This window comes from Strigops habroptila, chromosome 12 (assembly GCF_004027225.2).
Source record: "Strigops habroptila isolate Jane chromosome 12, bStrHab1.2.pri, whole genome shotgun sequence".
NCBI classification, from domain to species: domain Eukaryota; kingdom Metazoa; phylum Chordata; class Aves; order Psittaciformes; family Psittacidae; genus Strigops; species Strigops habroptila.
Genome location: NC_044288.2, coordinates 8,521,016 through 8,534,998, shown reverse-complemented (window position 1 = coordinate 8,534,998; position 13,983 = coordinate 8,521,016). Strand labels below are relative to the sequence as shown.

General features: G+C 52.0%; 2 protein-coding genes across 8 annotated transcripts; one reads left to right on the top strand and one right to left on the bottom strand.

The window, feature by feature from the left end:
* Positions 1 to 1,206: 1,206 nt before the first annotated feature.
* On the top strand, positions 1,207 to 7,859 carry RNF14 (ring finger protein 14). 6 transcript variants are annotated; one of them, XM_030504490.1, is made up of 9 exons: positions 1,222 to 1,299; positions 2,266 to 2,428; positions 2,926 to 3,077; positions 3,799 to 4,323; positions 4,745 to 4,973; positions 5,662 to 5,834; positions 6,393 to 6,523; positions 6,772 to 6,869; positions 6,951 to 7,859. In XM_030504490.1, the coding sequence occupies exons 2-8, from the start codon at positions 2,275 to 2,277 to the stop codon at positions 6,830 to 6,832; spliced, it is 1,425 nt and encodes a 474-aa protein (XP_030360350.1). In that variant the 5' UTR covers positions 1,222 to 1,299; positions 2,266 to 2,274; the 3' UTR covers positions 6,833 to 6,869; positions 6,951 to 7,859. The 6 variants fall into 6 exon arrangements, with proteins under 6 accessions (XP_030360351.1, XP_030360350.1, XP_030360349.1 ...); XM_030504491.1 differs by having other exon boundaries at positions 1,207 to 1,299; positions 2,266 to 2,421; positions 6,772 to 7,859; XM_030504489.1 differs by having other exon boundaries at positions 1,223 to 1,299; positions 6,772 to 7,859.
* A 1,255-nt stretch (positions 7,860 to 9,114) lies between these two features.
* On the bottom strand, positions 9,115 to 13,983 carry GNPDA1 (glucosamine-6-phosphate deaminase 1). 2 transcript variants are annotated; one of them, XM_030504482.1, is made up of 7 exons: positions 13,902 to 13,983; positions 13,679 to 13,820; positions 13,504 to 13,605; positions 11,901 to 12,083; positions 11,075 to 11,259; positions 10,315 to 10,489; positions 9,115 to 10,036 (listed from the first exon to the last, which is right to left on the bottom strand). In XM_030504482.1, exons 2-7 carry the CDS (start codon positions 13,800 to 13,802, stop codon positions 9,939 to 9,941), a joined length of 867 nt encoding a protein of 288 aa, XP_030360342.1. In that variant the 5' UTR covers positions 13,803 to 13,820; positions 13,902 to 13,983; the 3' UTR covers positions 9,115 to 9,938. The 2 variants fall into 2 exon arrangements, with proteins under 2 accessions (XP_030360342.1, XP_030360343.1); XM_030504483.1 differs by lacking the exons at positions 13,504 to 13,605; positions 13,902 to 13,983 and having other exon boundaries at positions 13,679 to 13,874.

Here is a 13,983-nt window from a genome sequence, read left to right as displayed (position 1 = left end):
TCTAGCCTTTGCTGTAGTGTTAATGCACCGCTCCAGGTTATTCACGTGCACTCCAAGAGCATTTGGTGACACGAGGTTGCAAAGCAGGGGCTGGTGCCATCATGGTAATGGGTACCTTCACCTCATGGATACGCATCCCTGGCGCACATTCAGGGAGGAGCAGCTCCTGTAGATCTCTGAATGTGCTCTGAGGCACGGACTGTGTGTGCCTGCCCACCTCCCCCCCGTCACACCATGTAAACTTGTCTCTAATGAAATTAGCTGCTTGGAGAAAGAGTGAATACTTGTATTTCAGCTGCCTGCACTGATCGTTGACTCTGACTTGCTCCTAACTCTTCCAGGGGCTATGCTTGCTTCCATGGGGATATGCTTGCTTCCATGAGGCCTTCAGTTGGAATGCTTGGGGTTCGGTTTGGTTTTTTTCCCAGGAAAAGACAACCTGACACATTTGGCTATTTTTTTTTTTTTTCTATGATCTTTATGCAACGATTTGCTTCTAGTACTGATTGTCATTAAACTTGCAAACATTAATTTGTATCTGTTAAAATCCAAAGCTGAAACACCCCTTCAGCTTTCGCAAGAAATAAATGCATTGGATTCTACCCCGTCGCCTTCTCCAGCTGGTGATTGCAATGCAGAGGCAGCGGCGGGGGGGCAGAGGCAGGGCTGTGTCCTTCCCACCCTGCAGGCAGAGCTCAAAGCCTTTAGTGCCTTTTGTGCTGCTGTAGGTGAAGCTGTGCTTGACAGACCCTGATTCAGACCCCCTTTAATGGAGCACTGCTGGAGAGGGGCTTTGGACAAGGGCCTGTAGGGACAGCACAAGGGGAATGGCTTTAACCTGCCAGAGGGGAGACTGAGATGAGCTCTGAGGCAGAAGCTCTTCCCTGTGAGGGTGCTGAGGCGCTGGCACAGGGTGCCCAGAGAAGCTGTGGCTGCCCCATCCCTGGCAGTGTTCAAGGCCAGGTTGGACACAGGGGCTTGGAGCAACCTGCTCTAGTGGAAGGTGTCCCTGCCCGTGGCAGGGGGCTGGAACTGGAGGAGCTTTAAGGTCCCTTCAACACGAACCGTTCCGTGTTTCTCTAACGGGGCTTTGCACCGGTGGGGGGGCCTGGCCGCGTTACACCGGTCCCGCCAGGCGCTACGGGCCCTCCCGTCCGCCGGGGGCGCTGCAGCGGGCGGAGCCGTGCGCTGGGCCCCGGGGCCGGGCTTCCGCCTCCCGGCAGCCGCTTCCTGTGGCGGTGCCCGCCCCGCCGCGCTGACCCGGGGCGCGCTCGGTTGAGGCCGCGGCGGAGGCAGACGGTGAGGCGGGAGCGGGCGGCGGGCAGGGCCGGGCGGGGCCTCCCTTCACCCCGGCGGGTCGCAGTGAGGATCGCAGAGCTGCTGCTGCGGGGGGGGCACGGACTGAACGCGGGTTTCCCCTCCCCGAGTTTCCCGGAGCCCCTTTAGGCACTGGAGCTGCTCTAAGGTCTCCCCTTCAGGAGCCTTCTCTCCTCCAGGCTGCCCCAGCCCAGCTCTCTCAGCCCGTCCATGGAACAAGGAGAGCGCTGAGAGCGCTCCGGTCCCTGTGAGCACCCTCTGCCCGCAGGCAGCCCCGGCGGTACCGGAGCCCCGGCCGCGAGCCCCCGCACCACGGAACTCACCGGGTTTCGTGCCTTATCGGAGCAAAAGCTCACGACGTGCCCCGCCGCGGAGGAATGAGCAGGGCCCCTGCGCTGCCCCTGGCCCGCCCCACCGCCCGCCCCTTGCCCTCTGCGCCGTGGTGAGGAAAAGGGGACCCATTAAATGTGGCTTTGTTGCCCTAAACCTAGAACTGAAACGGCACAGGAGGGCAGCTGCGAGATGTCTGCGTAGGAGCTGGAGCTTCTCATTGATATCTTCAGTAACCGTAATCATAAATTGGGCTGTTTGCTTGTTTCTGTTGGAACAAGGAGGATACTGCTACTGACTCCTTTTCCCTGGGGTTTGTTGTCTGTTCTCTCTTTCAGACATTAACACAGTGTTCCTGTGTCACTTCTGCAACTGGTATATTTCAGCCACTAACAGACCATTTGCTTTTTGCTTTTTCAGTGTCATGTTGAGGTTTTTTTCTTTTATACAGTTATCAATATCTTTCAACCTGTAAAAAAGCTTGATTATATTTTACACTGTGTTACATCTGTTACTTGGGTTTGTAAATCTTATAGGAGTATAAAATACATAGCCCAAATAATTAATGTGAAGAGGATGTGTTAACTCAGTTGATGTAGAGTGGTTTTAACTCCACAGGAAGTTTAAATGTCTTCAGAAGACAAAGAAGCTCAGGAGGATGAGCTGCTGGCGCTGGCCAGTATCTACGATGAAGATGAGTTTAAGAGAGCTGAGTCTGCTCAAGGGGGAGAAACAAGAATTTGTCTGGAGTTGCCCCAAAACTTCAAAATATTTGTGAGTGGTGAGTTGAGATGTTTTGTGTTATCCCAGAATGAGGTTTGACCGAGGTGATACCCTGGTCCCTGCTCTGGTGACCTGCAGGGACATCGACCTGAGCCATACCTGGGCCCGTGCTGTGCTCACGGCATTCCTGGGGCTTGTATCGGAGTCGGGATTCCACCCTCCCACATACAGCCTCCTCAGTGACCTTTAAAAGTAGAGATGAGGAATGGGATTTCTTTGGAATAACTAAGTTCATTTAGTATTCCTTTTCCTTGAGGATACATCTTTCCAGGTCCTCGCTTTGTGCAGGATCCAGTATTTCACAGCTCTGATGTTCACTGATTTCATGCTGTAGATACAACCCCATGAAATTCTGTTACTTTGTGTTGATCAATTAATTTTAACCCCAGAGGTTTATCAGATGAGAAGACACCCCCGGGGGGTGCTGCCCCCAACAGCTCCAGGTCACCACTTCTCACTTGTTGTTATTCCTCCGTCTCCTTGTCTCCGGTGCAGGCAGCTCCGCAGGCAGCCTCCCGCCGGGCGGGTTCGAGTGCAGCGTCTGCTTCCTGCCGCCCCTCGTGCTGAACTTCGAGCTCCCCCCAGACTACCCCTCCACCTCCCCGCCCGCGTTCACCCTCAGTGGGAAATGGCTCTCCCAGGCCCAGGTTTGGCAGTTTGAACGTTTTAACAGGGCTGTTGTGGTCATGAATAAGTTCACAGTTAACAGTGCTCTGGGGGGTGTTAATGCAGCAGGGAAAGTAAAGACATAAACAATCATAGAACCATAGAATGGTTTGTGTTGAAGGGACCTTAAAGCTCCTCCAGTTCCAACCCCTGCCACGGGCAGGGACACCTTCCACTAGAGCAGGTTGCTCCAAGCCCCTGTGTCCAACCTGGCCTTGAACACTGCCAGGGATGGGGCAGCCACAGCTTCTCTGGGCACCCTGTGCCAGCGCCTCAGCACCCTCACAGGGAAGAGCTTCTGCCTCAGAGCTCACCTCAATCTCCCCTCTGGCAGGTTAAAGCCATTCCCCTTGGCCTGTCCCTCCAGGCCCTTGTCCAAAGCCCCTCTCCAGGTTTCCTGTAGCCCCTTTAGGCACTGGGAGCTGCTCTAAGGTCTTAAAAATGTGTAAGATCTTAACATACCAGGTCTACAAACAATGATGTTCCTCTTTCAGTTAGTTCTTAACTTGTTTCCTACTTGTTTTTATTTGGTGGCCATTCTGAGGAATGAAATCCTTCATCTGTGTTATATGTATTTCATGTATATATTAAAAACTCGAGTTTGAGATGGCAGGATGGGCTAAGGACGACCACAGGAGGGGGGGAAAACAGTAATGGGCTGTCAGAACGTACTGAAATCTGGAATTGTTTTTCCTTCCCTAGCTGAGTGCCCTTTGCAAACACTTGGACAACGTCTGGGAGGAGAATCGAGGCTGTGTGGTCTTGTTTGCCTGGATGCAGTTTCTGAAGGAAGAAACACTGAGTTACCTCAATATTTCCTCCCCATATGAGCTGAAACTGTGCCCCCAGGGGAGCGGGCAGAGCAGGACACCTTTGGCCCCCCTCGGTGCTGAGGACTGTGGCGGTGCCGCGGGCTCTGCTGCGGCTGAGGAGGAAATCATGGATGCGAGAGCCGTGCAGGATGTGGAATCACTGTCGAGTCTGATTAGGGAGATCTTGGACTTCGATCAGGCTCAGAGGAGGAAATGCTTTAACAGCAAGATGTACTTGTGCAATATCTGCTTCTGCGAGAAGCTGGGCAGCGAGTGCATGCACTTCACCGAGTGCAGCCACGTCTACTGCAAAGCGTGCCTCAAGGACTACTTTGAAATCCAGATCAGGGACGGGCAGGTCCACTGCCTCAACTGCCCGGAGCCCAAGTGTTCCTCTGTGGCCACACCGGGACAGGTAATAGCAGTGTGTGAGCTGTGGTGGTAGAGTTCTGCTCACTTACCCATCATTACAGAGGACAAGGTGTGGCTTTACCTGGGGAGCACTGAACAGAGCTGGGGAAATGTGTTTTTCATGCTCTGAACCATGCAGAGGCATCTGAGCTAACACTGGAACACTCCACACGTATTTTGCCTGCCCTGTTCTCCCTGGTGTTGGTCAGAGGCCTGAATGAATGTCCCGTTGCTTTTGATGCTGCATGCTTTTCCTTTCAGTAATTAACCACTAAAATAGCATTTCTAGGAGTAATTTCATGCCCTATTGGGGAATACAGAGCAGATTGACCCCAGCTGTAGGGATTTCTCATTGCCCCACTGTGGCTGCAGGGAGCAGGCTCAGCACTTGCAGCACATCTGATCTGTCTGTGGTCTTTGTTCAGGTGAAGGAGCTGGTTGGAGAGCAGCTCTTCGCGCGCTACGACCGCCTGCTCCTGCAGTCGAGCTTGGACCTGATGGCAGACGTGGTGTACTGCCCTCGGCCCTGCTGCCAGACCCCCGTCATGCAGGAGCCGGGCTGCACCATGGCCATATGCTCCCAGTGCAACTACGCCTTTTGCACCCTCTGTAAAATGACCTACCACGGGGTCTCCCCCTGTAAAGTCACTGCAGGTGAGTCTCCGTGCTTCAGAAATGGAGTAAGAACAATTCCGTTGTGTGTGGAAAAGATTGAAAGTCAGCAGTTAAGCAGAGACACTCATCACCACGTGAGCTTCCCCAAAGATCATGCTTGTTTGGAGCTGCTCTGCTGCTGGCAATGAAAAATTACTCCTTTGGTGACACTCCGCAGCTCAGGAGGTCCCTGAACGGCCAATTGCCAAATGCTGAGAGGCCACAGCAGGGCAAGAGTAATTTTACATGTGCCTTTATCTGCCCTTCCCTGCGATTCCATCACCTCCCGTTGGCAGGGTTGATACTGGAGTCTGGTGGATGCTTCTCTGTTTGGCCTCAAAATCCTGTGACAAAGCTTCATTAAGTGTATGCTGAGAGAAAAACACTTCAATTTTTCAGCTTATTTTACATTGTAGACTTGTTCTAATTCCATTGACTGCTCTATTTTATAATGGTGTATATACATATATATGAAGTATAATAGTGTAAAGCTGTTGAGTTCTGGGGTAGAGGGGTTTTTATATTCTCATCTTATGTGTGCTAATGTTTTCCTTGCTTTTTAATCAGTGATGTTGGTTTCCTTTGATGATACATTATGCTCTTATCAGCTGGCCTTTAGGTAATACCTGACAAAACCTGGTTTCTTTCTTTTGTGTTTTATTTGGATTGTTTTTGTTTTACTCCCCAGAGAAATTAATGGCTTTGCGAAATGAGTATTTAGAAGCAAATGAAGCAACTAAAAGGTTTTTGGAACAACGCTATGGCAAACGGGTGATTCAGAAAGCTCTTGAGGAGATAGAGAGTAAAGAATGGCTAGAAAAGAACTCCAAGGCTTGTCCCTGCTGTGGTACTCACATAGAGGTAAGCACGGAGGGGAGAGGTGGAGGTTCTTCACGGGAGCTCGGATTAAGCCAGTTCTGTGCTTAGGCTGGAGCAGAGATGTGTTTGCAGGCTCCAGGTTCACCAGGGAGGGCAAACTGCTAGGAAATGGTGAGGGAATTTTCCCTTTCTGTGTTGTATGGAGAAGGAGTTGACGTTTCCGAGCTCAGGGACTTGGGTAAATACAGCAACTGGGATTGTTCAGACTCCAGGACTAAAAAGATGCAGGTTGTCTCTGGATCCATATGAATCCTTTTGTTTTCCATGTGTTTCAGGCTACTGCTGTTTCAGGAACAGCCAGGAAATACAAATAGCTTCAGAAAAATACTAATTTCCAGCATGATTATTATTACTAGAGCCAATGTGCCATTTGTGATCCCAGCTCCTAGACCTTCGGAACAGGGAGAAAGTGGCGGGGGTACGATGGAGCCGGGGTACAATGTATTCCTTAGCTGAGGAGCTTCAGGGACTGTGACCAGACAGAGGCAGGCTGGCACAGTGAGACTTGGTTATTGCCGTTTCTTGTTTGCTTCCCCTCAGAAACTCGACGGCTGTAACAAGATGATGTGCACGGGCTGCATGCAGTACTTCTGCTGGCTCTGCATGGGCTCTCTGTCACGGGTGAACCCCTACAGGCACTTCAATGATCCATCCTCGCCCTGCTTCAACAGGTACATGTTCACTTCCCCTCCCTCCCGGGGAGAGCCTCTCCCTGCCTCCGCTGTACCCCGCTGCGGCCGCGCGGAGCAGCTCTGTTCACATCCTGTAGATCGACCTTGGGCACTGCAGCTCCAGGGCTTGTGATACTGAGGATACTGAAACTTGCAGCTTTTGTAGCTTTTGTCCCATTTAGAGTGATATTTTCGGTAGGTATTTTAGTGTTTTCACACCCTGATGAGAGCTGTTGGCTGCCTTGCAGGTTGTTTCAAGCCATGCATCCTGACGAGGAGTACTGGGAAGAGGAAGATGAAGATCAGTAGCGCTCTCTAGCAACAACACTGAGCAAACCAGAGTCAGGTGCTTCCAGTTTTGTGTCAAGTTTCTTTGCTTTCCCCTTCTATTGCGTGATAGAAGAATGGTACCTACCTTGCACTGCAGGATCCTCACCCTTCAGAGGCCGTGGCCAGAACCAAAGGAGAGCATCTTACCCATCCTGCAGTCAGCATCACTGTGGAAAGCCCTGATAATCCTATCGATTGTTAAAGGCTGATGCAGCCAGACAGAAGTCAGGCTCAGTGTTGCTGGTGTGTTCACTCGTTTCTGTCTCCTTCCTTTGCCAGTGCTGAGGCACTGAACTGAGGGAGTGACCAGTGGGAGGGTGGAAAGCATCAGTCAGCCATTGAAACGTGGTTTTCTGGCTACATAGTTGAGAATAAGTTGAATTCTTGAAGATACTGAAATGACCTTGTCTTCTCAGAGGAAGAAGTAATTTATTTTTACTAACTCTTCATAAAAGAGATTTGATTAGTTGCTAGTTTTGCTTCTGGACTTGATCCCTTATTTCCACTGTTCTTGCACTTCAGACGATTTCAAAGCCCAAATTGTTTCCTCTGGAGCTCAGTGAGTGGTGCTGTGAGCATGGCAGCAACTGCTGGAGGGAACTGCTCAGTTCGAAGAGGTTTTTCCACTTGCAGAATGGTCTAAAAAGGTTGAAATTAAAACTGCATCTGCTGGGTTCAAATCAAAGAGCAGGGTCTGGGAGTAGCTCAGGCGCTGGGAGACTCTTGAGGGGCTCAAGGTGAATACCTCTCACTCAGTTTTGATTGATAGTGAATAAATTTATACTCGGATACCTGGCCAAAATGAGTGCTGATTTAGTTCCCTCTGCAGAGGAGGGGGGGTCTGTGCTGTTAGAACTGGCAGTGATTAAAAACATGAGATGGTAAGAACGGATCTTGTCTTGGTTTAGGCTGTGGGACAGTGTGTAGGGAAAGTTCACGTTGTGTATGGTTTAAATTGTATTTCCTGCACCTTTCACCTGCACTAAATTCACTTTAAGACAGCAAACACAGTTGTCTCCCTGTTTGTCTCCGTTATGGGATGTCTGTGGCAGCGCAGGTCTGTGCTGGGTGGTGCTGGCTGCTGGCTCCTGCGTGCCGTGGGGCTGGTCACTCGCCTGCAGGATGTCGCGGAGCAGACGGGGGCTGTGCAGAGCTCTGGAGGGAAGCTCCACGGGCTCTGTTCTGCCCAGGGAGGTTTGGCTGGGTTCCCAGGGTGCCCCCGCACCCGAAGAGCCCAGGTTTTCCCTCAGAGATCCAAGCCCCTAATACCCGATGGCCGTCACGAAGCTACATTGGGATCGCTGCAGAGGGTGAAGCCAGCTCTGGGCTGCAATTCCCACTGTAGTTTCCACTCCAGAAGCTGCCCGCTTCCAGATGGGAATGTTTGTGACAAGGAGAGGTGTGTGCTTAACCCCATCCTCCTGCCTGGGTGGAGGAGATGGTGCTGGAGCTCTCAAACCTGCAGGAGGCTGGGCAGGTCCCTTCTGCCAGGTAGAGGTGGGCCGAGGGCAGGGCTGGGGCACTGGAGAGTATGTTGGGGTGGAAAGCTGTGGCTGGGGATGTCCACCAGGGCCACCACAGCACAAGTGCTATGGGCAGTATCTGAAGGTGCTGCAGTGACCTACCTCTGCTTTCACAAACCATGTGTGGAGGGGAAAGGGGTGATGTGGTCACCACCGTGTGTGATTCTGGGCACTCAGGACTCGAGGACAGACCCTCTGGGGAGAGGACAAAAGCAGGGGACTGCTCTCACAGGACAAGCAGTGTGGCAAAGGTAGGAGAGGTAACCCCAAACCTGCCTTCACAGACAGAGCAAGGCAGGCAGCTCGGGCACTGTGGTGCTATTTCCTCCCTGTTTCTTCTCCCCTCTTGTAAACCTCACCCCCATTTGTGCGTGCACAGAAGGAGCATTAGGTTATCTGCAGCTACTGTGGTACTGGGCAGAGAGCTGTGACCTCCTCCTTCTCCTTTAAAGGCCCAAGAGCCATTTTTATATGGCAGGAGAGGAGCAGAGTGGGCGTGTGATGGAAACTGGCCAGCAAACACTCACCGAGGCCTGAAGGAGGGAGCAGCAGGGGCTGTTCCTACCACACTCTTTGAGTACAGCTTTGGTTCTAGGTGATAGAGAATCCTGTGCAAAGTGACAGGTCCTTCTCATGCTTTGAAGGTTTTGTCCTGCTCAGTGTTCCCAGCCCTGCTGACCCACAGGCACTGTGCTGTGTTTCAGGAGCACAGTGAGACCAACACCAGGTACAAACGGGAGCGTTTAGAAAAATTAAGACATTTAGTGTAGAAAGTTACATCACAGAGCAACAGCTTTACAGCACTTCTGCGAGGAGACAATAAATGCTGCCCTCTTTGGCTTGTCCCTCACGTGGTAACATTCGATAGGAAACCCAGGAATCAAGTTCCAGAACTGTCAGTACAGGCTGTTGTCTACCTGCAATTCCAGAGGGAACAGTGCTTCCTTTGAGGCTTATCTGGCAGCACAGGAAGAGGCAGAGAGAGAACGCACTACTTCAACATCTTGCTCAAAGCAGGGTTCAGCCAGGGCTTTATCCAGCCAGGTCTTGAAATGCTCTTGAGCACAGAGACTGCAGAGCCCCTCTGGGGGACCTGCCCCGCTGCTCGGCTGTCCTCATGGGTACGTTTCTTCCTTATTCCAGCCTGAACATCTCTGGGTGATCTGTGCAGGGAATGACACCCAAGGTACTTGACCTAATTGCAAGGAATACATCCCAAAGCAATGACCTGTTTGGTTTCTGCAACTTTCATGTCTCTCCATGTTTAAGCTCTGCAGCCATCAGTCCCCACGGGTGCAGCTGCTTCCTGAGGGAAACAGCTCCTCCTCCGCTGACTTTCCCTTCAGAGCAGACGGCAGCGGCAGGCGGCTGTGGAACGCAGCGCGCTGGCTCCATCTGCACTGGGTTAGTCAAGGCAGGTGTTGGGTGTGTTTTTAATGGAGAGAAGCAGCACATAATCACTTTGCTAACTGAGGAACAAACAGGAGTTTCTGCAGCGATTCCCTTTCTCAGAGCTGGGTTGCAGCAGGAAAGCAGGCTGAGCACTGCTCGGAACAGCCACATTAATCGCTGTACGGCTTCTTGGAGTGGCTTCTTTCTGCCCCCCTCTCCTTCATGCTGTATAAGGGTTCCACAAGCTTGTTGTGAACCAGCATTAACCCTGATGGAGGAAGGAAAAAGACGACCTAAGTAGACATAATAAAGCAACATTCTCTTTCATTGGATGCGAATGAAATTACACTAGAGTCCCTGTTCCTTTGCTCCCATACCCATGCAGTCAAACATCTCCCTTTGCACTTCTGTCACTGCTGCACACTTCAGCTGTTCCAGTTAAGGAGTGTACTCCTTTGGGAGTCGAGTATAAGAAATACCTAATGCAAAGCATGGCTTGTGCCTCTTAAAAACTAAATGCAACACCTGCTTGGCCTGGTCACTCACCTTTAAAGTATTTCACAGTCTTAACTTTCAGTTCCAGCGTGGCATCCTCATCACACACAAACACGGTGTTGGGGTGCTGCTGGAAGGCAGATACTGTCCACATGTGGTTGACACCTTCCTCGATGGCTTTGTACAAAGCAAAGGCTTTGTGGGCTCCTGTGATAAGAATCATCACCTGGACCCCAAGACACAGAAGACGGCAGTTAGGGTCTGGAAGATGTGTTCAGAGCACACACACCCACTGCTGAACAAAGATTGCTGCCCTGGTCCCTAATGGGGAGAGCTCCATCACCCTGCACAGAGGCACTTCACTGCATCACAGTTCTGGCTGCATTTTAGTTGCCAATGAAGCCGAGGTACAGACTCCATTAAAAGCTGTCCCAGTTTTCATGATCTGCTGGAGGAACATCAAGTCAACCTGTGATTCTTGCAGTTCCCCAGGTGAGATATTTAACCAAAGCCATCCTCCCAGACCTTTCCAGCTCCCTGTGGATAACACCTGTACTGCAGGGTTACACAAACCTAACAAACAGGTTAAAAACCTAACTGTTAGTAGAGCAAAAAAGGAAGATGGAGCAAGAGCCTTTCCCTAGGATGCAAGAGAACAGGAGGATCAGGTATTCAGCTGTCTGCAGCAGGAAAGGCACAAGCTGCCCTACACCAGCAGGGTGCATTGTGGCTCCAAAACCGGATCATCTTTAGCTGCTCCAGGAAGCCCTGCTCAAGAGCTACTGTATGGAGTCCCTGCTTTCCTCCTAACCTCTCTGGCATCCATGACCGTGCCTACTCCGACCGTCAGAGCCATTGTGGGGACTTTGGAGAGGTCACCATCAAAGAACCTGGCGTTGGCCAGTATCGTGTCCATAGCCAAGGTCTTCACTCGTGTCCTGGATACCAAACTTGACCCAGGCTCGTTGAAGGCAATGTGGCCATCAGGGCCAATACCTGTGACAGAGACAGTTTGAGAAGGTCAGTGGCTGCACCGGTTGTTGCGGGGAGCAGAGACAACAGCACTCCTGTTAGAAGGACACTCAGTGCTGCCAGAACCAGATACACACCTGAGAAAAACACTTGCCATTTTCCATTCAAGCTCAAATTTACTTCTGGTAGGAATGACAGCAAAAGTCCCCTCTGAAGCTAACAGAGATTCTTCCCTACCTGTCCCTAATGGGACAACAACGGAGCAGAGCAGATGGCAGACTCTTCAGGCAAACTGATGAGAAAAGCTTGCCTTGAGCTCCCCTGTGCTCAGAGGGCTCTGACTCCTGCTGGCAGTGTCCTCTTAGCACTGGCAATTGTCACACACTTTGTATTTGGTGCAGTCCTAGCCCTGCCTGTTTCTCCTGCTAATCATTTCGGGAACAATTCACTTACTGGATTGAAATACTTAAACTGGGGGAGCGGTGCACTGGAAGGCAAAGCTGCCAGCACACACCAGTGCCCGGGACAATGAGCATGGGTGGCTTTCACTGCAGATCCACTGCACTGCACATGAACAATCCTGACAGTACATGGGACAGCTGGTGGAGGAAAGGCAGCACCTCCTGCCAGTGCTGGTAAGAGACCATCAGTCCTTTGGGTCTTACCTCCCACAAAGAGCTCGATTCCTCCGGCTGCTTTGATTTTCTCCTCGAACGCGTCACACTCCGCCTGCAGATCCGCGGCGTTGCCATCCAAAATGTGAACGTTTTCTGCCGAGATGTCGATGTGCTTAAAGAAGTTATTCCACATGAAGGAATGGTAACTTTCCGGGTGATCCCTCGGGAGACCTGGAAACGACAGAGCATGGATGGGACTAGGACCATGAAAGGATATCACCCGTAACATAAGTGACCTGTACCTCCTCGCAGTGGCTTTGGTAACAGAGCGCTGCTGCTGTCATTTGTGGCTCCCTCAACTTCCACGTTCCTTAAATAGCAAAATTAAAATCAATCACTGTAGCTGCTCTAAGACTCCTATTTGAGCTCCTGTATGTGCTCATCTTAACGTGCAGCAGATGTTCCAGAAGCAGGCCTACACTGTGCCTCACCTGTTACTACGTTTTTACCTTTCATCCCAGTTCATACTAGCAAGAATGATCAAAAACCTGTGCGTAATTTCCTTACTCCCTTGAGTGCTATAAGCCCTCCCTGGACTCCCTATTCCCTAATGCTGCCTGATTAGGATTTTTCCCAGAAAAACATCCTGACCAGAGTAAAACCAGCATTAGCAAATAATTAGCCTGTACGTCTTTCACCTTTGGAACTTTAGGCTTGCCACTAATCTCTCTGTACTTTTTCTTCTGAAGAGGCTATTTCAGCACAGCTTGCTTCATAAACGAAACAGTCCTCTGCTGTCTCAACAAGAGCACACATTGGTTACAAGAGGGCAATCACAAGGTAACACACTGGTCCTTCTCAGACACCTGAACCTAAAGTGACCTTTATAATCGGAGAGCAAAGCTGGTAGTTAATATTGCACAGTATTGCAACTTGCCATGGTAAGACGGATCCTTAACTGGTCAAATACAGCAGAGTCCAGTGTGTATAATACCAGATACCCGATACCCTTTAATATTTCATAGAATCCCAGACGCATTTGTGTTGGAAGGGACCTTAAAGCTCCTCCAGTCCCAACCCCTGCCACGGGCAGGGACACCTTCCACTAGAGCAGGTTGCTCCAAGCCCCTGTGTCCAACCTGGCCTTGAACACTGCCAGGGATGGGGCAGCCACAGCTTCTCTGGGCACCCTGTGCCAGCGCCTCAGCACCCTCACAGGGAAGAGCTTCTGCCTCAGAGCTCACCTCAATCTCCCCTCTGGCAGGTTAAAGCCATTCCCCTTGTCCTGTCCCTACAGGCCCTTGTCCAAAGCCCCTCTCCAGGTTTCCTGCAGCCCCTTTAGGCACTGGAGCTGCTCTAAGGTCTCCCCTTAAGGAGCCTTCTCTTCTCTAGGCTGAAGGAGCCCAGCTCTCTCAGCCTGGCTCCAGCCCTCTGATATTTCTAATATAGATTTAGGAATTGTCCCTGTTCACTCGCATGGCCAATGCAAATGTTCTCTCTCCTACCTTGAACGTTCCGCAGGTGGGATTCTCTGTCCCCACGGTGTGCTGACACCACTAGTACCGAGCACCGGGGTACATCGGCCCCTCCTCAGCCCCTTCACACCGCACAGACAGAGCCACTCGCACAGCACTGCTGCGCGGGCACTCACCCACGTACTCGTCCATGTTGAAGGTTTTCACGTACTGGAAGGAGAGGTCCCCGTTCCGGCAGTACTCCACCAGCTTCCTGTAGCAGCCCAGCGGCGTGCTGCCTGCGGGGAGCCGCCGCCTCAGCGCCGGGGACGGGACAAGGGAAGGGCCCCCGCTCCCGGCCCCGGCACCCACCTGTGGGCAGCCCTAGCGTGAAGAAGCGGCCGGGGCCGGGCGCGAAGTGCACGATGCGGTTGCGGATGTACTTGGCGGCCCACTCGCTGGCCTGCGCGTACGTCTCCAGGATGATCAGCTTCATGGCGGGGCCCGGCGCCGCCTGCGCGGGGCGGGAGCCGAGCTGATGGGCGCCGCCATCTTACCGCCGCCTCCCCGCTCACCCACCCGCACACCCACCTACCTGCCGCCGCCGCCCCGCGATCCCCTCCGCGGGCAGGGACAGGGACAGGGCCGGGGCCGGGGCAGCAGCGCCGCCAGGGCCG

Bases quoted from the DNA above. Each gene is read 5' to 3' on its own strand.
- RNF14 (XM_030504487.1), top strand. From the start codon at position 2,275: ATGTCTTCAGAAGACAAAGAAGCTCAGGAGGATGAGCTGCTGGCGCTG. The intron at 3,078-3,798 runs GTTTGGCAGTTT...TTCCTTCCCTAG, and splicing joins AATGGCTCTCCCAGGCCCAG to CTGAGTGCCCTTTGCAAACA. The intron at 6,524-6,771 runs GTACATGTTCAC...GCTGCCTTGCAG, and splicing joins TCCTCGCCCTGCTTCAACAG to GTTGTTTCAAGCCATGCATC.
- GNPDA1 (XM_030504482.1), bottom strand. From the start codon at position 13,802: ATGAAGCTGATCATCCTGGAGACGTACGCGCAGGCCAGCGAGTGGGCC. The intron at 11,260-11,900 runs GTAAGACCCAAA...TCTCTGTCACAG, and splicing joins AATCGAGCTCTTTGTGGGAG to GTATTGGCCCTGATGGCCAC. The intron at 10,490-11,074 runs GTTAGGAGGAAA...CTTGGGGTCCAG, and splicing joins CGGTCATGGATGCCAGAGAG to GTGATGATTCTTATCACAGG.